This window comes from Hyperolius riggenbachi, chromosome 4 (assembly GCF_040937935.1).
Source record: "Hyperolius riggenbachi isolate aHypRig1 chromosome 4, aHypRig1.pri, whole genome shotgun sequence".
Lineage (NCBI taxonomy): Eukaryota > Metazoa > Chordata > Amphibia > Anura > Hyperoliidae > Hyperolius > Hyperolius riggenbachi.
In genome coordinates this window covers 370,109,384-370,135,143 of record NC_090649.1, presented here as the reverse complement: position 1 = coordinate 370,135,143, position 25,760 = coordinate 370,109,384, and the positions used below count along the sequence as shown (strand labels likewise).

Sequence of the window (25,760 nt, the reverse complement as noted above, 5' to 3'; positions counted from 1 at the left end):
ATGCACTCTTACTTTGTACACATATTAAGTAAGTGCATTTAATTGATTATATTTTGTTCCTTAACAGCCAACTTGAAGGAGCGCTTTCTAAATGGACAGGCTATCAGGACGATGTGCGCCAGTTCTCCAGTTGGATGGATGGAGTAGAGGACAGAATGACTGGATCTGAAAGACAGTATAAAGAACTCAGGGACAAAATTGCAGCACAGAGCAAAGCTAAAGTATGCAATTCATAATTCTTCTTGCCCTTGTATGATTAACAAGGTCTTGAAATTTTTGTAAAAGTCTTATAAGTGAAGAATAGGGATGCATATAAAATTCTCAGACACAAAAATTGGAAGCAGTGCTATGAAGTAAAATCCATTAGCTGGTGATCAGTTAGGGCTGGTGCACACCAGAGTGGTTCTGAAGTGTTTTTTAAAACTCTTGCAGGGGGAAAACCGCTTGGCTAATGAAAGTGAATGGGATGGTGCACATTAGAGCGGTTTGTTTTTTCCACAAACGCAAACTCGGGGGCTACAACATTTTTTTAGATTTCTGAGGTGTTTCTGTCTCAATGTTAAAGTATAGGAAAGTGGAAAACCGCTCTGAAAACCACTAGATCAGAGCGGTTTTGCAGGCATTTTTGTTACAGAAGCTATTCAGCTTTACTGTAACAATATTTGAACCCTGCTACACAAAAACGCTGCAAAAAAATGCTAGGCATGTTTAGAAAACCTCTCTATACATGCCTAGAATCGCTCTGAAAATCTGCTTCAAAAACCGTTTGCGGATCTGCTAGAGGTTTTTGGTGTGCACTGGGCCTTAGACAGCAACTTATTAATGAATGCGGTGACCATTTAATTGATCAACAGCAAGGGTCTTTCATTTGCTAGCATTATACTAAGGAATGGGGGATTTATAAACGCTATGGTAAGCAGCAGTCTTTTTCAATGCAGCAAGAAATTCACTTGTACTTTTTATAAAATAAAGTGTGCATGCATGTCTGATGGTGAGCCGATGTGGACCTGCGATGTCAAATCAAGGATCTACTATTTAACCTCTTGAGGTCCACAGGCTTACACCCCCTAGTGACCAGGCCATTTTAACAATTTAGGCCACTGCAGGTTTAAGGCCGCGCTGCAGGGATGCCCACCAACAGAGCTTTCTGTTGGTAGGTTGTGATCGCTCCTAGGATGTTTATTTTTTTGTAAATATTTATTTGTTTTTTTTTTTTTTTTTATACATTTTGCTACTTTTTTAATATATTTTATTTACCTCTCTCCTCCCATCAGCCAATTCCAGCGATCGGCTCTCATAGACATCAGCCTATGACAGCCAATCGCTCCTGACACTCTCAGGGGGCAGCCATGTCACACGGCTGTCCCCAGTACAGCGCTGCCATGGATCGCAGCGCTGTACACGCCCATCGGCGTGACGCGGTCGTTTAGTGGTTAATAATCAATGCTACAGATTCTATGATCCATAATTCTGTTTAATAAGCATGTATTGTATATGGAATGCATACAGAAAACAGCATTGTAACCTCATTATTCTTTTAAAAAAATAAAAGAAAAAAACCTATTCCTTTCCTCCAACATTAAAATTAAAATGGAAAGAAAATTCTTAAAAACAGGAAAAATAAAATCCCGGTTTTAAGAATCATTTGTGAAATTTCCGAGAGAGATGCTTTAGTCAATCAGGAGATAATAACCAGGCCAATAATGTTCCTTTGACAGAATCTTAGTCATAGCACCACAACAGCACAAATGGAAGATTCTATCACCACTGTTATTTTCTTGCAGTTACTAGATGAAGAAGTTTTAAGCCATGCATCTTTGTTGGACACAATAGAAAAGAAAGGTTCTAGTATGACTGAACACTATGTGACACAGCTGGAGCTCCAGGACCTGCAGGAACGCTACAGTGCCTTAAAAATAAAGACTAAGGTAACAGAAAGTTTAAGGCCTAATTATGAAAATATGTATCAGTTCTTGAAGATGATGGTGCTTGGTCATATTGTTGTGATCTTGTGTTTGTAATCTAGACCCCACTAGTTTATTATATGGAACATCTTCAGTAAAGTAGCAGTCGCATGATCATGGTGGCCTTTGTTTTGAAGCTTGTAACCACCATAGCTGACTTTTGTCTTTCAGCTCTGTGTAAGTTAGTGAGGCATTGTCTATGAAGCCAGTAATGTGACTTTCCTTTAGACTAGTATCTAGTGCAAAGTCGAAATGGGAGTGGTTTGACTGTAGTACTGCAAAAGATATTTAGGTAGGTGGATATTTTTATCTATAACATAGCAGTAAATTGTGAGTACTTCAGGTTTAGGTTTTAGGTATTATCATCATTATTATTATTATTATGAATACTATTATTATTATTATTATTATTGCTATGCACATAACTACAGTGCACATGTTTACTCTGAAACAGTGAGCTGATAAACCTATTATAACACAGGCCACATTGTATCAATAGCTGTTGCAATCTCGGCTACCCTGTTTGTATAGAAACTATAAAGTAACCTGAATAACAATTAAACCACTTCACAGGAGGCCATTTTCAAAGCAGACAAAATAGTTTCAGACCATCAACTTTATCAGAAGGGTCTTCGGTCATTTGAAGATTGGTTACAACAAGAGATTGAAAAGCTGGACTGCCTTGAGCTACTGGATGGTGATATTGAAATGTATGAAACCACTCTTCGGCAACTGCAGGTATGTTGTAATTTTCAGTGCAAATAAAACTATTATTCTGTACATTAACACACCCATTCTGCAAAGTATTACTGAGATCACACTCATCCTGCAGAGTATTACTGAGATCACACTCATCCTGCAGAGTATTACTGAAATCACACTAATTCTGCAGAGTATTACTGAGATCACACTCATCCTGCAGAGTATTACTGAGATCACACTCATTCTGCAAAGTATTACTGAGATCACACTCATCCTGCAGAGTATTACTGAGATCACACTCATTCTGCAGAGTATTACTGAGATCACACTCATCCTGCAGAGTATTACTGAAATCACACTCATTCTGCAGAGTATTACTGAGATCACACTCATCCTGCAGAGTATTACTGAGATCACACTCATTCTGCAGAATATTACCGATATCACACTCATCCTGCATAGTATTACTGAGATCACACTCATTCTGCAAAGTATTACTGAGATCACACTCATCCTGCAGAGTATTACTGAGATCACACTCATTCTGCAGTGTATTACTGAGATCACACTCATCCTGCAGAGTATTACTGAGATCACATTCATCCTGCAGAGTATTACTGAGATCACACTCATTCTGCAGAGTATTACTGAGATCACACTCATCCTGCAGAGTATTACTGAGATCACACTCATCCTGCAGAGTATTACTGAGATCACACTCATCCTGCAGAGTATTACTGAGATCACACTCATTCTGCAGAGTATTACTGAGATCACACTCATCCTGCAGAGTATTACTGAGATCACACTCATTCTGCAGAGTATTACTGAGATCACACTCATCCTGCAGAGTATTACTGAGATCACACTCATTCTGCAAAGTATTACTGAGATCACACTCATCCTGCAGAGTATTACTGAGATCACACTCATTCTGCAGTGTATTACTGAGATCACACTCATCCTGCAGAGTATTACTGAGATTACATTCATCCTGCAGAGTATTACTGAGATCACACTCATTCTGCAGAGTATTACTGAGATCACACTCATCCTGCAGAGTATTACTGAGATCACACTCATCCTGCAGAGTATTACTGAGATCACACTCATCCTGCAGAGTATTACTGAGATCACACTCATTCTGCAGAGTATTACTGAGATCACACTCATCCTGCAGAGTATTACTGAGATCGCACTCATCCTGCATTGTATTACTGAGATCACACTGATCCTGCATTGTATTACTGAGATAACACTCGTCCTGCAGAGTATTACTGAGATCACACTCATCCTGCAGAGTATTACTGAGATCACACTCATTCTGCAGAGTATTACTGAGATCACACTCATTCTGCAGAGTATTACTGAGATCACACTTATTCTGCAGAGTATTACTGAGATCACACTCATCCTGCAGAGTATTACTGAGATCACACTCATTCTGCAGAATATTACCGAGATCACACTCATCCTGCAGAGTATTACTGAGATCACACTCATTCTGCAAAGTATTACTGAGATCACACTCATCCTGCAGAGTATTACTGAGATCACACTCATCCTGCATTGTATTACTGAGATCACACTCATCCTGCAGAGTATTACTGAGATCACACTCATCCTGCAGTGTATTACTGAGATCACATTCATCCTGCAGAGTATTACTGAGATCACACTCATCCTGCATTGTATTACTGAGATCACACTCATCCTGCAGAGTATTACTGAGATCACACTCATTCTGCAGAGTATTACTGAGATCACACTCATCCTGCAGAGTATTACTGAGATCACACTCATTCTGCAAAGTATTACTGAGATCACACTCATCCTGCAGAGTATTACTGAGATCACACTCATTCTTCAGAATATTACCGAGATCACACTCATCCTGCAGAGTATTACTGAGATCACACTCATTCTGCAAAGTATTACTGAGATCACACTCATCCTGCAGAGTATTACTGAGATCACACTCATTCTGCAGTGTATTACTGAGATCACACTCATCCTGCAGAGTATTACTGAGATCACACTCATCCTGCAGAGTATTACCGAGATCACACTCATTCTGCAGAGTATTACTGAGATCACACTCATCCTGCAGAGTATTACTGAGATCACACTCATCCTGCAGAGTATTACTGAGATCACACTCATTCTGCAGAATATTACCGAGATCACACTCATCCTGCAGAGTATTACTGAGATCACACTCATTCTGCAAAGTATTACTGAGATCACACTCATCCTGCAGAGTATTACTGAGATCACACTCATCCTGCAGAGTATTACTGAGATCACACTCATCCTGCAGAGTATTACTGAGATCACACTCATCCTGCAGAGTATTACTGAGATCACACTCATTCTGCAGAATATTACCGAGATCACACTCATCCTGCAGAGTATTACTGAGATCACACTCATTCTGCAAAGTATTACTGAGATCACACTCATCCTGCAGAGTATTACTGAGATCACACTCATCCTGCATTGTATTACTGAGATCACACTCATCCTGCAGAGTATTACTGAGATCACACTCATCCTGCAGAGTATTACTGAGATCACACTCATTCTGCAGAGTATTACTGAGATCACACTCATCCTGCAGAGTATTACTGAGATCACACTCATTCTGCAAAGTATTACTGAGATCACACTCATCCTGCAGAGTGTTACTGAGATCACACTCATTCTGCAGAATATTACCGAGATCACATTCATCCTGCAGAGTATTACTGAGATCACACTCATTCTGCAAAGTATTACTGAGATCACACTCATCCTGCAGAGTATTACTGAGATCACACTCATCCTGCAGAGTATTACTGAGATCACACTCATTCTGCAGAATATTACCGAGATCACACTCATCCTGCAGAGTATTACTGAGATCACACTCATTCTGCAAAGTATTACTGAGATCACACTCATCCTGCAGAGTATTACTGAGATCACACTCATCCTGCATTGTATCACTGAGATCACACTCATCCTGCAGAGTATTACTGAGATCACACTCATCCTGCAGAGTATTACTGAGATCACACTCATTCTGCAGAGTATTACTGAGATCACACTCATCCTGCAGAGTATTACTGAGATCACACTCATTCTGCAAAGTATTACTGATATCACACTCATCCTGCAGAGTATTACTGAGATCACACTCATTCTGCAGAATATTACCGAGATCACACTCATCCTGCAGAGTATTACTGAGATCACACTCATTCTGCAAAGTAATACTGAGATCACACTCATCCTGCAGAGTATTACTGAGATCACACTCATTCTGCAGTGTATTACTGAGATCACACTCATCCTGCAGAGTATTACTGAGATCACACTCATCCTGCAGAGTATTACTGAGATCACACTCATTCTGCAGAGTATTACTGAGATCACACTCATTCTGCAGAGTATTACTGAGATCACACTCATCCTGCAGAGTATTACTGAGATCACACTCATCCTGCAGAGTATTACTGAGATCACACTCATTCTGCAGAGTATTACTGAGATCACACTCATCCTGCAGAGTATTACTGAGATCACACTCATCCTGCATTGTATTACTGAGATCACACTCATCCTGCATTGTATTACTGAGATCACACTCATCCTGCAGAGTATTACTGAGATCACACTCATCCTGCAGAGTATTACTGAGATCACACTCATTCTGCAGAGTATTACTGAGATCACACGCATTCTGCAGAGTATTACTGAGATCACACTCATTCTGCAGAGTATTACTGAGATCACATTCATCCTGCAGAGCATTACTGAGATCACACTCATCCTGCAGAGTATTACTGAGATCACACTCATTCTGCAGAATATTACTGAGATCACACTCATTCTGCAGAGCATTACTGAGATCACACTCATTCTGCAGAGTATTACTGAGATATGTATACAGTATTAGGAGAATACAGAAAGGTGACTACAGAGGAAGCAGCCTCTGCTCAGAGCTACTTGTCTCTCCCCAAAATAAAGGGGTCCATTCTCCAAATCAGGTTTTATTGCACCCATACTTGAGGGGCATCATGATGGCCACACTTGTTATAAAACTCCAGCAGATGGACACTCATATTGTAGAGTTCACCAAGAAGAGACTGGGGCGGGGTTGTGAATATTGGAGGGCCTCAACAAAGTTTATCTGAGGGCCCCATGATGTGTAGATTCACCCCTGGGAGAATACTATTGCTCATACATCTACTGTGACTATTTATTTCCCACCTCTAAATCTGCTCTGGCATGTAAAGTTCCTCAGACTAACTGTATCCAAAGTGTGGTGAATTCATAATTATCATTTTATAAAACAAATATTCTGAAAAAATGTGATTTGTTAAAAAGTTTAGGTGAATTAAAGCAAACCTGGAGCAAAAAAAAGATGATAGCATGAATTTGTATGCATAGTATGGATAATTAATTAGTAATAAAGAAAATCGTCTCACATTTGTATTTTCAGTTATGTAGCTTTTTTTTTTTAATAACAAACATTGCATTGCATTTTTAATAATAACATTGCATAATTCTGTCACATTTGCAGTTTTAAACCCACACTCTGTTTTTTAAGCTAGAAAACAAAGCAGAAGTAATGACCCTTAGAACCTTCCTGTAGTAAAACCTTATCTCAAGCTGTCTCTCACTGTTTCTTGGCTGCTTTAGAAAACAGGACACATTTTTGTCAAATAGCACAGAGAAGCTCTTTTGCATAGATAACAACTAAAGGTTTTTTTTAACTCTTCCTGTGCTGGAAAACAATATGAGACTCTTTTATTTGCTACTAATGTTCTATGTCTTAGCTGTACTACACATACAATTCATTATCTCATAAGTTTATTTTTGCTTCAGGTTTGCTCTAAACAATGCCTACACAAACTGCTGACAGAATCTCTTTTTTTAGAATGCTAAATATGTTCCAAAGTTATAGCGGAGTGTACAGTGTTATTTTTGTAGAGAATAACCTACCTCACAAGTGTAAGTATGAGCTAGAGGTTTCCTATTTGTGTAATGAGTTCCAGGTATAGGAGCCATGTGTAATGGTATAACTTCCTTACACTAAGTGATGGATATGTTCTTTTCAGGAGCTCCAAATGCGCTGTGCTGAAGGCCAGGCTTTATTAAACTCTGCGCTTCATACACGAGAGGATGTCCTACTATGGGGCATTCCACACACAGAAGACAGGGAGCTGGAATCACTAAGACAAGACTGGCAAGTTTATCAACAAAGACTCACAGAGACCAGAGGCCAGATAAATGCTGCACTGAGTAAACTGAAAGTAATGGAAAGGAAGTTCCAGAAGACTGATGAATGGCTGACATCAGTAGAAGGGAAAGTGAATATCAGAACAGGACGTCAGTCTGACCAAGCAACAAAAGAGATACAGCTTCAGCAGATGAAGGTAAAGCCATGGCAAGTGCAATGGCAATTCCAAATAACGACTTGTCTTAATATATACTTTATTTACATGTAATCATCCTTCTTAATTTAAAGCAGGGGGGTCAAACTGCAATGTGGGCCAAAATTGTGCATTGGGACCTAGTCGCAGGCCAACCTCTATCTACTGGTCACCTTCTCCCTTATAAAGCTCCCAGGTGTCTAATGGCCACCTTCAACCCATGTACAGTTCCCTGGTGTCTAGAGGCCCTCACCCTCCCCTATAAAGTTGCCTAGTATTTACTGCTTCCCCCCTATGTCCCCCATATGGCTTCCCTGGTGTTCTAGGGCTTCACCTTCAATATAGCTTCCTAGGTGGTCTAGAGTGAGCCAAACATAATGCTAAGTGGGGAAACCAATTGAGGGCCAAATTTAATTGCTCTGAGGGCCAGATTTGGCCCACGGGCCGGAGTTTGACATGTATGATTTAAAGCATATCTGTATACTGAACAGAACTGAACAAAACAGTACACATAGACATACTATGGCATTTTTTTTTCTTTTAGTGTATACTCGGTATACATGTGAATTGGAACATATATTAATAAAAAATATTGTACTGTACTCATAACTCCAACCATGATTATTACATAAGTAAACATATAATGGAAAATTCTTTGAATCAATTACACTGAGCAAAAATATAAACGCTACGCTTTTGGTTTTGCTCCCATTTTGTATGAGCTGAACTCATAGATCTGAAACATTTTCTACATACAAAAAAGACCCATTACTCTCAAAAATGGTTCAGAAATCTGTCTAAATCCGTGTTAGGCCTCGTTTCCACTTGCACTTCCACTTTGCACTTCTGTCCGCTTTTATCAGCACATCAATGTTATAGATTGATACGTTGCTGAAAAGTGGACAGAAGCACACAGATAGAAACCAGGGCTGAGCTCTCGGATTCCGAATTTCGAGTTTGCCATCGGAATTTGGCAGTTCCGAGTAAGCACTCGAAACTCGAAAATTCTGCAATTCCGAGTACCGATTTCGTGTTTACATTGAAGTCAATTGTGCTAAATTCCGTGGTGAATTGTGAAGCCCCCTTACATGCTATCATCACCAAATTTGGCATGTATATTAAGCAGATGAGTAGGAACATGGTAAAAAAAAAATTTGTGAAAAGAGCTTATAGTTTTTGAAATAAACGATTTTAAAGTTTCATAGGAAAAATGTTTTTTTAAACTGTGTAAAATGACACTGCTGCAGAGCAGGTTACTGCATTCCGAGTTCTGTATACATATTGTATACATTTCATGAAAACAGACAGCGTGGGGTCCCCCCTCCCAAGCCTCCTTAACCCCTTGTCCCCCATGCAGGCTGGGATAGCCAGAATGCGGAGCCCCGGCCACGTGGGGCTTTGCACCCTGAGCAATACCAGCCCGCATGGTCCATGGTATGGGGGGGGGCTCTGGAGGAGAGGGGCGGCCAACCTCCCCCTCTCCCCCAGAGCCCTTGTCCAATCCATGGACAAGGGGCTCTTCCCCACCTCCGGTGCCCCAGGAGGAGGTGGGGGCCGCCGACGTCCTGGGGGGTTCATGGTGCCATCCGGGGTTCCCCTTTAACAAGCGGACCCCGGAAGCCGCCCCCTCCCCAGGAGAAATGAGTATAGGGGTACACGGTACCCCTTACCCATTTCGGCAGAGTTAAAAAAAGAAATAAAAACACGATAACGAAAAAAGTCCTTTATTGTTCTAAATTAACCAGGGATACTTACCTTGGGATAATCTCACGCCAGTAACCTCAGGAGTGGTCCCACGCCAGTATCCTCTTAGGACATCTCACCACCCTCCCACACTGACTAACTCCCACCACTGAATAGTCACAGTCAGCCTCTGCATCTGTATAGCAGAGGCTGAGAACACGAAAATTTTGCCTTTAAAACAAGAAATTTCGGCAAACAGTGATGCAATCAAAATGGCCACTGAGAAATCCCCGATCGCTGTAGGCCACACCAGAGTGGCGAAACCAGAGATTTTTCACATAGATGGTGGGTCCAGGTGACCAGAGCAGGAGGTGCCCTAATCCCCTGGACCCACCCATTCATGTGAAATAACGCGTATTCTGACACTCTGAGGTGGCCTCCGGGGAACGGGGATTCCCCAGCAGCCATTTTGTTTATGACACTGTTTGCCGAAAATTCTTGTTTTAGCAAACAATTTTCGTGTTTCTAGTTTATGCAATACAGATTGCAGAGGCTGTCTACAGCCATTCATCCCCAGGAGTTCTGCAGGATCGGCAGGTGCGCGGGACCTCCTAAGAGAATAGAGGGGGGCACAGCGCAGGAAGGTGGGAAAGTGGGCACAGAGCGGCGGGGAGGGGGGGAAGCCTCCCCTCCCTCACCTAGGGCCCCCCCTTGCGCACTCCCCCCCACCTCCAGAATTTCAGCCAGCCAGCGGAACGGCTTACTGCGAGCGATAGCTCTGCGTGCCGCTGGTCTGGTATTCTGCACTGACACTGTCCAATCACGCTCTCGCAGTACTTCCTGTGAGAGCATAATTGGACAATGCAATGCAGGAGACCAGACCAGCAGCGGCACACAGAGCTCTTCTCTCGGTAAGTGATTCCCGCTCGCTGCCGCTGCTGGCTGCAATTTTGGAGGGGGAGCACGGAAGGTTGACCCTAGGTGAGAGAGGGGGGAAGGCTTCCACTCCTCCCCGCCACTCTGTGCCCACTTTCCCACCTTCCTGCGCTGTGCCCCCCTCTATCCTCTTAGGAGATCCCGCGCACCTGCCGATCCTGCAGAACTCCTGGGGATGAATGGCTGTAGACAGCCTCTGCAATCTGTATTGCATAAACTAGAAACACGAAAATTGTTTGCTAAAATAAGAATTTTCGGCAAACAGTGTCATAAACAAAATGGCTGCTGGGGAATCCCCGTTCCCTGGAGGCCACCTCAGAGTGTCAGAGTACGCGTTATTTCACATGAATGGGTGGGTCCAGGGGATTAGGGCACCTCCTGCTCTGGTCACCTGGACCCACCATCTATGTGAAAAATCACTGGTTTCGCCACTCTGGTGTGGCCTCCAGCGATCGGGGATTTCCCAGTGGCCATTTTGATTGCATCACTGTTTGCCGAAATTTCTTGTTTTAAAGGCAAAATTTTCGTGTTCTCAGCCTCTGCTATACAGATGCAGAGGCTGACTGTGACCATTCAGTGGTGGGAGTTAGTCAGTGTGGGAGGGTGGTGAGATGTCCTAAGAGGATACTGGCGTGGGACCACTCCTGAGGTTACTGGCGTGAGATTATTGCAAGGTAAGTATCCCTGGTTAATTTAGAACAATAAAGGACTTTTTTCGTTGTCGTGTTTTTATTTCTTTTTTTAACTCTGCTGAAATGGGTAAGGGGTACCGTGTACCCCTATACTCATTTCTCCTGGGGAGGGGGCAGCTTCCGGGGTCCGCTTGTTAAAGGGGAACCCCGGATGGCACCATGAACCCCCCAGGACGTCGGCGGCCCCCACCTCCTCCTGGGGCACCGGAGGTGGGGAAGAGCCCCTTGTCCATGGATTGGATAAGGGCTCTGGGGGAGAGGGGGAGGTTGGCCGCCCCTCTCCTCCAGAGCCCCCCCCTATACCATGGACCATGCGGGCTGGTATAGCTCAGGGTGCGAAGCCCCACGTGGCCGGGGCTCCGCATTCTGGCTATCCCAGCCTGCATGGGGGACAAGGGGTTAAGGAGGCTTGGGAGGGGGGACCCCACGCTGTCTGTTTTCATGAAATGTATACAATATGTATACAGAACTCGGAATGCAGTAACCTGCTCTGCAGCAGTGTCATTTTACACAGTTTAAAAAACATTTTTTTATGAAACTTTGAAATCGATTTGCTCAAAAACTATAAGCTCTTTTCACAAATTTTTTTTTTACCATGTTCCTACTCATCTGCTTAACATACATGCCAAATTTGGTAATGATAGCATGTACGGGGGCTTTACAATTAACCGCAGAAGTTAACACTATTTAATTCAATAGAAATGCACTCGGAACGCGAAAATTCGGAACACCAAACTCGGTTTTCGCATGCGGTACACGAAATTTCGACGAAATCGGAATTCAGCTGTTCCGCTCAGCCCTAATGGAAACGAGGCCTTAGTGAGCACTTCTTTGCCGAGTGTGCTTCAAATAGTTTACAGAAGTCGCAGACGCTATCTTCACACCTTCCCTGTGGATAAATAATGGGAAGCTAGAAGGGCAGAGGTAACATGGTAGTTCCTATAGCTTTTAGAAACCAGGAAAGCAATCTTTTATTGCTGTATAGCGATGCGATGTAAGACAGCGCTGTACTGGGGACAGCCGTGTGACCCGGCTGTCCCCTCTGTTGTGCAGGATGTGATTGGCTGTCATAGGCTGAAGCCTATGACAGCTGATCAGGCTGTGTAAAGATTAAAAAAAATCAGACCCCACCAACAGAAAGCTCTGTTGGTGGGGAGAAAGTGGGGGGGGGGGGAGGGGAATAACTTGTGTGCTGAGTTGGACGGCCCTGCAGCGAGGCCTTAAAGCTGCAGTGGCCAATTTAGTGAGAAATAACCTGGTCTTTAGGGGGGTTTAAAACTGCGGTCCTCAAGTGGTTAAACTCAGGCAACAGATTAGTAGCTAGCAAGTATTCTTTTTTTTATATATTTTGAAGCAAATTTACATGCTCAGAATTTAGTCTGAAACACTGATAGGTTTTTTCCTTTTTATTATTTTGTTATTTTAGACAAGCAGGATTATTTTTCAACCTAAAGCTGTGTACGTTTGTACAAGCAAAAACTATTACAAATATTTAGTGATATTTCCAGATGTATTGGTGCTTCCAAGGATGCAATGAATTGAAAACTTGTCACAATTTATTTTATCATATAAAGTGATATTATATCTATTATGTGTACAAGTAGTTATGTTTCCCATGACTATATTCTTTCTCTAGAAATGGCATGAAGAGGTGTTAGTCTACAAGGAGGAGGTTGAAGAAGTTGGAACATTGGCGCAGCAGATACTGGAGGAAGGCCGAAGTAGCAGCAGAATGGGGAGTGTGGCCACACTGCTCACCTCTCGTTACCAGGCTGTCAGATTACACATCCTGGTAAGTAGCTTATATCTTCATTTGAAGCAAGTTGTGAATTTTGGAGACTTATATAGTTACATAATTTATTGATATTTCGTTTTTTTCATTTAAATACCTTATTAAATCTTGCTGCGGATCACGTGTTTCATCCAGTAATTGTGTGGTTTTCTTATTTTAGGAACAAATCCATCTCCTTGAAGAAGAAATAAGGAACATAGAGGAGTCAGAGGCAGCCATGAAATCATATGCTGACTGGTTTGGAGAAACACAAAACAACTTTAAAAATGTTACGTCAGAAATGGGAATTGTGGATAAAACAGCCCTGGAAAGAAAGATGAAGAAACTAGAGGTAAGTATTCAATATGCTTTCATTATTGTTCCATTAGCACTCAGAAGAATTCACTTGTATATATATAAACACTTTTATCTTTGCTAAATAACCCTTCCCAGCTCATGAATCAGAAACAAAGCTGGTGAATAACTCACTTTTATGTTATTTCAATTTAAAAGGAATCTAAGTGCCGATGACCTGTGACTTGTAGGGATATAACAGATTTATTTATAAACGGAATGTACAGTGTACATTATTTCTTACATTTCATTATTTTATTTAGACAGTGTATGTACCCTGCTTTACCATCCCCTTTCCATAAACCTAAACATGCATTCTCAGAAATCCAAACTTAAAGCAAAACTGTGCTGGCCACACTGACTCCTCCAATTTTAAGTACACCTTAACACAACATAGCTTCCCCTGGGATTTGGATCCTCAATAATGACTGCATCATTACTTAATTCTAATGGACTCCCTCCAACAATTATTGTTGTAGCTTAAAGCCCTTTCATCTATTGTTTATTGCGTATTAACAGCGTGGAAATTGTGTTGCTTGGACTGCTATTTACACATTATTATTGTGAGTAGGCATTTGTGCTTTTGTAAGTAGGTTCATAAGACTTTGCTGCTAAAGCTATTTTTGACTGGAGACTGAAGGTTATTATAATTGCTTATGTGTGGTTTCTACACCAACTAATTTTGTGACCTTTCTTTAGTCTGCCAAGCTCTTCAAATTCTAGTGGAATGGGCCGGGCCGAAGCAGAGGCGAGAGACGCTTTCTCAGGGTGCAGTGGAGGAGGGGGCCCATAACTCACTCAGCGATCATTCCCCTATTGTATTTCAAACAGAGATAGATAAGAAAAGGGGATACATGACAATGACTCCAAGCCAGATAACTAGAGATTAAGGTGTTGGGGACCCTGGGGGCGCCTCTTAGTCTAATAGCAATCAGTGTGTGATGACTGGAGTGGAAGGGATGAAGGGGCGCACTTTGGTGTCTCAGCTTTGGGTGCTGGAGGACCCTGTCCCAACTCTGAGAAGGGGAGTTCCTTGCTCTCTGTAAGGGAGATGTTGAAGGTGAGCAGCACCTTTACATTTGTGCTTTATATTTTGGTGATTTAATTAGAATATATTTTTTTTACTGCATTCAGCAAGCATTAGGAGCATACTTTATTGAGTAATACAGTATGTGTGCCACTCCTATTTATGAAGGAATGTGGTCGTGTTTTAGTAGAAAATGTGTGTATTTGTGCAAAAAGACTTTTGAAAGTATTTTATTTCCAGTATGCCGCTGACTGTTTTCCATGTTTTCCTTCAGCTTCTCTTAAGTGATTTGGATGTGGGCCATAGACTGTTGAAATCAGCCCGTGAGAAAGGGGAAAGAGTCCTAAACTACTTAGCGGGAGCTGAAGCAGAGCAGCTAGAGAAGGACCTGCGCAGCCATGTGGAGAAGCTGGAACACCTAAAAGGTTCCATCAGGAAGGAACACACAGTTTTCGAGAAGGGGCTTCATTTGGCCAAGGAGTTCTCAGACAAATACAAGGTGCATGCTCAGTGGCTGGCGGAATATCTGTCAATCTTGCAAGCTGACGTGGAGCCCAAAACGGAACTGTACGAGAAAAAAGCTTTGCTAGCTAAGTATAAGGTAATGTACATCTTCATACAGTTGTTCATGAATCAGTTACTCTTTGATCAGTGATCTCCTTGGGTATGGAGTGCAAACAATCGATCAGTGGCCCATGCAGTATAACTCGTGATTAGAAAGGTTGAAACTTGGTCCAGTATTTGCTTAACCTGTGCTTTTCAGGCACAGATGACAACAGAAAGCGCAGAAATTTCCATTATTGCCCCTTAGGTAGTAAAGGTGAAATCGCTTGTCTTCTGCTTAATAACGGATGTGCAAGTTAAGTGAATGACTATCTGAAGGTTTGATCATTTGCTAAATAATGTGATTTCCTTATATTTTGCCAAAGCCCATCAGTGAGCTCCAAATCTGAATGATTTGGAACCAATACTAGATGCAAAAGGATTGTTATTCTTGCAGGTATCCACTGTGAAGTATTTAATGGCTATGTATACAGTGCAGCAAGTGGTCACTTACCATAAGCAACCCATATTAAGACGCTCACCATACATATCGAGACTCATACATGCTAAACTGAATGTTTATTTTAATGCGCAGGTCCACAGGTGGTATAGATGGCCTTTGTGGTAAACAGGAGCTTTAAAATATGTAGACACATCAGGTGATTGCAACCTGATATAAACATTCGTGGTCAGATGAGGTAATGATCTGATGCTTTTGGACTCTTGACATCTGTCATCCCCGAGCAAAGTCCTTAGAGAAACTGGCATAGTTGGACTTTGCCAGATGGTTGGTATTGCTCTCTCTAAAGAAAAAGCACTTTGGGATAGCTGCTGATCTTCTGCCTTCATGCACCATTGTTTGAATAAACATGCATGCTTATATATTGGTCCATTAATGGTTTAGAATGCCTTGCACTACTTCCCGAGATCTATGCCAGTGGTCACCAGTGCATCTTCTGATGTGGATACACCATGTCCAAAGCAACTCACATGGACAAACGACACATATTATCACAGGGGGCTGACTGCTCAATGATGAATTAAAATGTGAAGTCATTTCAGTGCCTCTGGAGTATACTGTAAAATGTAACTTTAGCTGACCTTGTCACAGCTGCTATGTTGCTCAGGGCAGAACTATATTATACAGGAGTTCTTTCTGTTCTTTTTTTCACAATCTCCATCCATACTTTACACAGATATAATTTTAGTTATATCAACATATTCATTAAATAATGCTACCAACACTCTGTACTTCATTTTCCATAACTTTTAAGACCAGAAAATAAAAATTACTTCTGATTTGCAGTGTAGCTATTTGTTTGTTGTATATCAGATATAGATACATTTGTATGTAAATTGTGTATACCTCCATTAACATGACCCTAATTGTTTTGTATGTGTGAGTAGTCCATACAGCAGACTGTACTCTCCCGTGAACCATCCATTAAGTTGGTGATTGAAAAAGGAGAAGCTTTGCTTAATGTCACCCATGATGCCTCTGTAGGGGACAAAACACAGAAGCTGCACAAAGACTACCAGGGACTGTGCACTATGGCCAAGGTGAGAGAACTTTTTCTGTGAATCCATTTTTAAAAAAAACTAAATTAATTCATGTATGCATTAGCTGACATTTTAAATAGAGGAATATATCAAAATGCCAAAATAAACTCTATTGTACAATTTAGGTTTTCAACAATATTTTATTTCACTTCTTTCCTTCTCATATCCTTTTTTTCTTTGGAGACTGTGTTTAGATTTATTATTATTTTTTTTTTTTTCAATTAAAGGTTAAACATAATATGTCAAAGTATAAACCTTACCGTATATATGAGTTAAGAAGACTGCAGTGAGTGAAACCTTGCCTATCTATCCTGTTTGCTTCTTTTAGCAATACGGTTGAGTGCCGGTTATCTGGGACTCTTCCAACCGTTAATCTTAAGCAACCGACAGGGCAAGGGGGGAGCCATGTGGGCATGCCTCTCTAATTATGCAGAGCAGCACACAGCAGACACTACTTACAAAAGCTCAGAGCGCTGGTCTGCTTTACTCCTCCAGCTGCTCTGCTGCATCCTCGTGTCACACACACAGGGAACTGCCAAGGACATCCACTGAATAGGAGGTGTAAGCAGAGGAGAACAACAGTTTGTTAATGATTACCTCTATTCAAGGCAAATATAGAAGGTCATATAGCACAATTGAAGAGCTAATACCCCTAATGGACCCCCTGGTCCACGGCCCCTGTTGCTGTTGCAACCTCTACATCCCCTATTGCTACGCTACTGCTGACAGACCAGTAAAAGGATAAGCAGTCCTAATAATTGTTTGAAAGCAGATTTTTCTATTTAACAACAGTTTTTATGGTTTATATAATCTTTGTTTTTTGTTACTGTTACCCATAATGCATGTGTTTCACTTTTCCCTATAAATAGACAAGTGTAGCTGATTTGGAGGAGAAAGTGAAGGAGCACGAGGTCTACAATTCTGAGCTGCAAGAAGTGGAAAAATGGCTGCTCCAAATGTCTAGTAGGCTTGTGACTCCAGATCTAATGGAGAATAACAGTTTAGAGACAATAACTCAGCAACTGGCAAACCACAAGGTATACTGGTGAACTTTTCATATTAAATGCTGTTATATTGCCTTGATTTTGTTGTCATATAATGTTGTTACTCTTAATCCACAGAGACAATGGTTTTACGACTTTTAAAATGCTTTCATGTAGCAGGATAATGGGACCATTTCTGCAGTCCGTGCTGCAGTTCACACCAATAGCACTTGGGGGGGAATCTCTACATCATTATACCTGTCTGGCCATTCTCAACAGAAGCTTGGCATGTATTTTTTGCATCACATATGCTTTCTTTCTGTAGCTTTATTTCAAATCACTGGAATACTATGCACATTACAGAGCTTGATGATTCTTACCATTGCAAATTCTTACCAGGGAGATAAACTGTCCTATTACCTATCCCTACAGGCAATGATGGAGGATATTGCAGGTTTTGAAGATCGTTTGAACAGCCTTAAAGTGAAAGGAGAAACCTTAGTTCGTCATTGCCCTGAGCACTTGCAGGGGAAGTTTAAGCAGAATATCCAGGCACATTTGCAAGGAACAAGGGACAGTTACTCTGCTATTTGTAGCACCGTTCAGCGAGTAAGTATTGTTGCTTACTAACTAGAAGATGATTTGGTCTTTTTTACTATGCTACCTTCATGACTTCACATTTTCAGTCTATTCTCACCTCTCAGTTCCAGCTTCCATCTTTATCTGTAAGGGTGCAATAACTGGTCAATTTGACTACCTCCATGTAGTATGAGAGCCTACAGAGTTTGAATACTATGAACAGACTGTGTAGGTAAGCTTTCATACTTCATGGAAATGTTAAAATTGGCCAATCAAAACTGGATATGTTTACCTGGCTTTACACAGGAGTAGGTGGATCAGATCAATGTCAAACTAAATGCAGGCAAAGAAAGTAGCCCAGCATATGGCTGAAGCATAGTACTTGCAAACTTGTAGTTGATTCCTTTTTAAAATGAAACTGGTAGAAAAATATAATCCCTAAATGTGTTTGTTGGCTGTGGAGTGAATGATCACTCTTTGAAATTCAGAGTATTTATGGATTTCCTCCGCCTATTGTCTATGGGGTCCATTTATAAGGGGACAAACAGGTGGCCTGCAAGAAGTGCAAAAAAGGCATTTTTAAGATTGCTACATTTATAAATGTAGCCACCAGGGGACAAGACTGCATATTTTCATTTGGATAACCACTTTTAAAACAATTAATATTTTCCATCATTTATCAGCACTCTTGTACTGATCACCACATTTATAAGGTGGGCATTAGACCTAAGTGGTGAATTAAAAAACCACATGGACATTGCCATGACTTTAATGGTGACAAAACGCCATAGAAAAAGTGGTTTTAGTTTGTAGCACCTTTAATGACAGCATCTTTATAATAGTGTTATTATTAATTATACGTTAGATATTAAAGGGTAACTCCATGGAAAAGCCTAAGGGCTTGAACACACTAACATGCTTCAATCTGCTTTTCAGAAATACATTAATGTAAATGATTGAAAAAGCAGACAAAAGTGTTTGGTGTGCTTAGGCCCTTAAAGGGAACCAGAGGCCCCAGAAAGAAGATTTTATACATACCTGGGGCTTCCTCCAGCCCCATACGCACGGATCGCTCCCACGCCGCCCTCCTCCGCTTCCTGTATCCGGCGGTATCGGGTCCCGTAGTTTCGGCCAGTCGGCGGCAGCACGCGGACAATTCTCTGCATCACAGGGGCTCCCGGCATACCCGTACGCGTGCAGCTGCATACTGCGCAGCCGCACGCGTAAGGATATGGAGGGAGCCCCTGCTCATGCGGACATTTGGTCACGTCCGCCGGAAGTGACGGGACCCGGTACCGGCGATCCAGGAAGCGGAGGACGGCGGCGGAGGAGCGATGCAGGCTTATGGGGCTGGAAGAAGCCCCAGGTATGTATAAAATATGTTTTTCTTTTTAGGGTCCGCGTCTCTGGTTCCCTTTAATGTACGTGTGTAGTAGTCATATACTGTATTTGTATAAGAGATACTTGTCCCAGTTTTTGTGTAAAGCTGAAATATTTCTGACAGTACTGCAATGACTTGCTGTTAGTTCTGGTTGTTGTTGTGTGACCAAAAAAGTAATGGCCACCAAAACCAATCTTAAATGTCCCCTTTCAGCCCGTACCATATGAAGTAGACTGCACATACTACATGAGCAGAGTTTGCACCAGCTTAACAACTTTCTCCATACCTGTTAATCAATAAGATAGCAGAACAGTCTCAGCTGTCACTCCCTGAAGCCCTGGAAAGCAAATAAATACTGCAAAGGACTGAGGGAAATTGGTGAGTTCTTATAGTGAATCTGAAGCGACATGTGACATAAACATATTCACATATGATACTAGCACTACTAAGAAATTATGTGACGTCCCTTCCTGTTTTCCAGCATAGAAAGAGTTAAAAAGAAACTTGTGTTGTTATTTATGCAACAGAGCTTCGCTGAGTTAGTGGACCATCTTGGTCAAAGTCAGTCCCAATTTCTGAAGAGCTTAAACAGCCAAGAAGCAGTGAGAGAAAGCTTGAGATAAAGTTTTACTTCAGGAAAGTTCAAAGGGTCATTACTTCTGCTTTGTTTTACAGCTTAAAATACAGAGTGTAGATTGTAAACTGCAACTGTGACAGTCTGATGCAGTGATATAAATAAAGCTAAATAACAGAAAATAAACTGAGACTCTTTTCTTTGCTACTAATGTTCTATGTATTATCCTTCCTACACATACAATTGCTTATCTCATACATTTATTTTCACTTCAGATTCACTTTAAGCAAAATACTGATCATTGACCTACTTTTATATACACATCGTGGTTCATATAATGCAGAAGGATTAGGTAAAATTCTGCTATAAAATGGGCTGCTTTATTTCCTTAAATTAAGATGAGCTTACAGTTTTCTAGTGTAGTTTTAGAATTTTGAAAGGAGTCTTACAATGTAAATTGCTTTCAGAAGTATTAATTACCTCCGTGAATATCTGTCTAACACATCTGTGTGCCTCTGTGAATTATTTCCAGTGCAGACTTTAAAGGGGCACTAAGGGGAAAAACTGTAAAATTTAAAATATGTGCAAACATATACAAATAAGAAGTACATTTTTTCCAGAGTAAAATGAGCCATACATTACTTTTCTCTTATAATGCTGTCACTTACAGTAGGCAGTAGAAATCTGACAGAAGTGACGGGTTTTGGACTAGTCCATCTCTTCATAGGGGATTCTCAGCAAGGCTTTTATTCTTTATAAAGATCTTCCTGAAAAAGGATTTAAACAATGATGCTGACCAGCTTTCCTGCTCCCTACACAGTTTTTTGGCAGTTGGACAGAGTAACTGCCATTTAGTAAGTGCTTTTGAAAATAAATATATCCCTGAGAATCCCCTATAAAGAGATGGACTAGTCCAAAACCTGTCACTTCTGTCAGAGTTCTACTACCTACTGTAAGTGACAGCAACATAGGAGACAATTTATTTATGGCTCATTTTACTCTGGAAAAAATGTACTTCTTATTTGTATATGTTTGCACTTATTTTAAATTTTACAGTTTTTCGCTGTAGTGCCCTTTTAACATAGTGAAACATTGCATTGTTATAATAGCAATGTTAAAATCTTTATATATGATTGTAATTATTTAGTGCACACATTTGTTTGCTAAAGTGAAAAGTGCATTCATATAGGCTCATTTTTATTTTGGAATACCGGTAACTTGTTCAAGGAAGTATTTCAGTATTTAGTATTTGGTTCACAGTCAATATATTATGTTTAACTTACAGGTGTATTTGAGTTTGGAAAATGAGCTGCAGAAGCATGTCAGCCACCAAGACACACTACTGCAGTGTCAGGCCTGGCTGTCCACTGTGCAGAGAGACATCGAACCTGGCACCAAAGCACCCCTCAGTCTGGCCGAAGCAATAAAACAGGTTGGTTCAGAAACTATATTTAGGTCTTTGAAAAGGTCCATTACTAGTATCATTGTCTATTATTATTCCTAAGATAAACTATCTAGTACTGTATACATACCATTGTGCATAATAACCAGTATTGAGTTCTCTTAGAGCAGGATATCAGGGTTGACTTTTAATTTTCAGTTCATTTAGGTGATCTAGTAGCAGAGGTCTTCAGTTATAGTCACTTTTTTAAATAACATTTTCCTTTAAAGAGAAACCAGAACCAAGGATTGGACTTCATCCCAATCAGGAGCTGATACCCCCTTTCCCATGACAAATCTTTTCCTTTTATCAGATGGAACATCAGGAGGCTCTGTACGGCTGATGTGGTGAAACCCTTCCTACAGTGTGATGTCAGCACCAGGGTGCTGACATCACACTGTGGGAGACTTGTTGCATTGTGGGAAATAACAGCTGTTTCCAACTGCCAAAAATGCATCATCTCTTTCCATACACATCACCTGCCAGCAGTAAAGATGTCCCCATGTGATAAATGTCAGACTGTAAATCAGGGAGAGGAAAGATTTTACAATTGGCAAACATTGATTAAAGGGACTCTGTAACAAAAATGTCATTGTGTTTTCTACCATCCTACAGGTTCCTAAACCTATTATAATGTGCTCTGGCTTACTGTAGCACTTTATACTATCACCATCTCTGTAATAAATCAACTTATCTTTCCCCTGTCGGACTTGTCATCCTGTGTCTGGAAGGCTGCCAACTCTTCAGTGTGATCTGCTATGCATGCCCCCTCTATGCACACTCCCCTGTGTGTGTGTGTGTGTGTTATTTACATTAGCCAGCTTTTCTCTGCTCTCTTATCTTTTACAAGCTGGATAAATCCTCTGTTCACATACTGATGAGTCACATACTGCAGAATTACAGACAACTGGGCAGAGCTGTCTGCAAGAGTAAACAAACAATCAGCTTGTAACTCTTCAGTGACCTGCAGGGGGAAAGAAACACACAAATGATCTCTTGAGATTCAAAAGGAAGGCTGTATACAGCCTGATTGTGTATGGATGTATTTTCTATGTGTGGACATACTGTACATCAACCTACTTCCTGTTTTGGTGGCCATTTTGTTTGTTTACAAACAAACTTTTTAAAACTGTTTTTGACTACTTTTAATGCGGCGGGGAGCGGCGAAATTGTGACAGAGGGTAATAGGAGATGTCCCCTAACACACTGGTATGTTTACTTTTGTGTGATTTTAACAATACAGATTATCTTTAAATCATTTATAAATACAGTGGGATGTGAAAGTTTGGGCAACCTTGTTAATCGGCATGATTTTCCTGTATAAATCGTTGGTTGTTATGATAAACAAAGTCAGTTAAATATATCATATAGGAGAAATACAGAGTGATATTTGAGAAGTGAAATGAAGTTTACTGGATTTACAGAAAGTGCACAATAATTGTTTAAACAAAATTAGGCAGGTGCATAAATTTGGGCACTACACAAAAGAAATGAAATCAATATTTAGTAGATCCTCCTTTTGCAGAAATTACAGCCTCTTAACGCTTTCTGTAGGTTCCAATGAGAGTCTGGATTCTGGTTGAAGGTATTTTGGACCATTCTTCTATACAAAACATCTCTAGATCATTCATGTTTTAAGGCTTCCGAGCATGGACAGCTCTCTTTAACGCACACCACAGATTTTCAACTATATTCATGTCTGGGGACTGAGATGGCCATTCCAGAACGTTGTACTTGTTCCTCTGCATGAATGCCTTAGTGGATTTTGAGCAGTGTTTAGGGTTGTTGTCTTGTTGAATGATCCAACATTGGGGCAGCTTCAGCTTTGTCACTGATTCCTGGACATTGGTCTCCAGAATCTGCTGATACTGAGTTGAATCTAAGCGTCCCTCAACTTTGACAAGATTCCCAGTCCCTGCACTGGCCACACAGCCCCACAGCATGATGAAATCACCATCATTTTTATTGTATGTAGCAGGTGTTTTTGTTGGAATGCTGTGTTCTTTTTCCCCCATGCATAACACCCCTTGTTATACCCAAATAACTCATCAGTCCACAGCAACTTATTCTAAAATGAAACTGATTTGTCCAATTGTGCTTTAGCATACATCAAGCAGCTCTGTTTGTGCTGTGAGCTTCCTCTGCATCACTCTTGCATACAGCATCTCCTTGTGTAAAGTGTGCCGAATGGTTGAATGATGCACAGTGACTCCATCTGCAGCAAGATGATGTTGTAGGTCTTTGGTGCTGGTCTGTGGGTTGACTGACTGTTTTCACCATTTGTCGCTTCTGTCTATCTGAGATTTTTCTTGGTCTGCCACTTCGAGCCTTAAGACCTCTTTCACAGTGCGACATTAAAGTTGCACGTTAAAACAACATTTAACGCAGCATAACTCACTACAATGAAAAATCAGTGCCCCATTCACAGTGCACACGTTGCGTTGGTGACTAACGCTGCACGTTAAGTGAAAGTACTGCATGCAGTGCATTATACACGTTATTAGCTGCGTTGGACTGTTTGCACATGCTCAGTTATGACTTGGAAACATACTTTTCATTGCCTGTATGCTCTACTGTATGCGACTGTAACGGGACATTAAGTTGCATTGCGACTTTTTTGGGGCATTGCGTTGTAATTTGCATTGCGACTTTAACATCAAACCACAACATCCTACTGTGAAAGAGGCCTAACTTGAACTGAGCCTGTGGTCTTCCATTTCCTCAATATGTTCCTAACTGTAGAAACAGACAGCTCAAATCTCAGAGACAGCTTTCTGTATCCTTCCCCTAAATCATGATGGTGAACAATCTTTGTCTTCAGGTCATTTGAGAGTTGTTTTGAGACCCCCATGTTACTACTCTTCAGAGAAAATTAAAAGAGGAGGGAAACTTACAACTGACCCCCTTAAATACTCTTTCTCATAATTGGATTCACCTGTGTATGTAGGTCAGGGGTCACTGAGCTTACCAAGCCGATTTGAGTTCCAATAATTAGTTCTAAAGGTTTTTGAATCAATGAAATGACAACAGTGCCCAAATGTAGGCACCTTCCTAATTTTATTTAAACAATTATTGTGCACAGTCTGTAAATCCAATAAACTTCATTTCACCTCTCAAATATCTCTGTGTGTGTCTCCTATATGATATATTTAACTGACATTTTTTATTGTAATAACCAACGATTTATACAGAAACATCATGCCGATTAACAAGGTTGCCCAAACTTTCGCATCCCACTGTAATTATTGTAAAAATTAGGCACTTTTTTCATTATGTTATTTTCACTGCATTTCCTTTTGAAAGCTGTGAATTTGTCATCAGGTTTTTGCATTGTGTATCTATCCAGGCAAAGCAGTACAGAACTCTGCAGGAGCAGGCTAACACATACTTGGATCTCTTATGTACGGCTTGTGACTTATCTGATGCAGCTGTGAAGAATGTAGCAATCAATGTTCAGCAAACAAAACAGACAGTAAGTATTCCACTACCATGTAATGTGTGATTCTGCAGAGACCGTTTATATATATATTGGGTGACATATTGCACACATCTGGCTGGCCAATCATACTCACCAGAAACTTGGCATGTTTTTTTTGTTTGTTTGTTTGTTTTTTTTGCATCACAAGCTTTATTTCCTTTAATAGCTTTATTGACCAAAATGCTACAATGACAAGCACATATTTGCCTAGTCTTTGCTAACAGCACACATAATGAGGCTATTGATACATGACTATGATTGCTCAGTTTATGTTGCCCAACTTGTTTTCAGGGTCACTTTAAGGGGTCACTCCACCAGTTAATTTTACCTAATGTGTTCATTACCCTATCCTCAATGTAATTAATAATGCAAATCCTTGGACATCTCATCCAAGTGGATTTGGGCTATTCTTGAGGGGAAAAAAGTGGCAACTTGAATATCAAATTTTAAATGAGTTGCCACTGCAGACTCCATTAATACAATTGTTGCTTCCTAACCTGAAAGCAAGAATGAAGATGAGTCTACTACAGTTCCCTGGACTGTGACACCTAACTGGCATTCTTGAAAGGAAACATAAATGTCCCCTTTATTTTCCACTCAGGTATCCTTCAAAGAGATTTGAAATAGCCTCACCAAGATGGGTGAATCAAATGAGGGGAAAAAAATGAACCA

At 40.9% G+C, this 25,760-nt stretch overlaps 1 protein-coding gene and 1 long non-coding RNA gene across 13 annotated transcripts in view; one reads left to right on the top strand and one right to left on the bottom strand.

The window, feature by feature from the left end:
* Nucleotides 1-25,760, top strand: part of SYNE1 (spectrin repeat containing nuclear envelope protein 1) — a 707,535-nt gene that overhangs the window by 416,884 nt on the left and 264,891 nt on the right. For all 12 annotated transcript variants that reach the window (XM_068232018.1, XM_068232025.1, XM_068232014.1 and 9 more), the window contains 12 exons: nt 68-221; nt 1,785-1,928; nt 2,538-2,702; nt 7,772-8,089; nt 13,034-13,189; nt 13,350-13,520; nt 14,824-15,150; nt 16,500-16,652; nt 17,522-17,689; nt 18,068-18,244; nt 21,455-21,601; nt 24,957-25,082. In XM_068232018.1, the coding sequence (XP_068088119.1) occupies nt 68-221; nt 1,785-1,928; nt 2,538-2,702; nt 7,772-8,089; nt 13,034-13,189; nt 13,350-13,520; nt 14,824-15,150; nt 16,500-16,652; nt 17,522-17,689; nt 18,068-18,244; nt 21,455-21,601; nt 24,957-25,082 (2,206 nt within the window). The remainder of the gene's footprint in view (nt 1-67; nt 222-1,784; nt 1,929-2,537; nt 2,703-7,771; nt 8,090-13,033; nt 13,190-13,349; nt 13,521-14,823; nt 15,151-16,499; nt 16,653-17,521; nt 17,690-18,067; nt 18,245-21,454; nt 21,602-24,956; nt 25,083-25,760) is intronic.
* Nucleotides 39-20,975, bottom strand: LOC137504068 (uncharacterized). Its single transcript, XR_011019409.1, has 4 exons — nt 20,838-20,975; nt 17,112-17,200; nt 13,287-13,364; nt 39-165 (listed from the first exon to the last, which is right to left on the bottom strand). It is a non-coding gene; the product is annotated as an uncharacterized lncRNA (long non-coding RNA).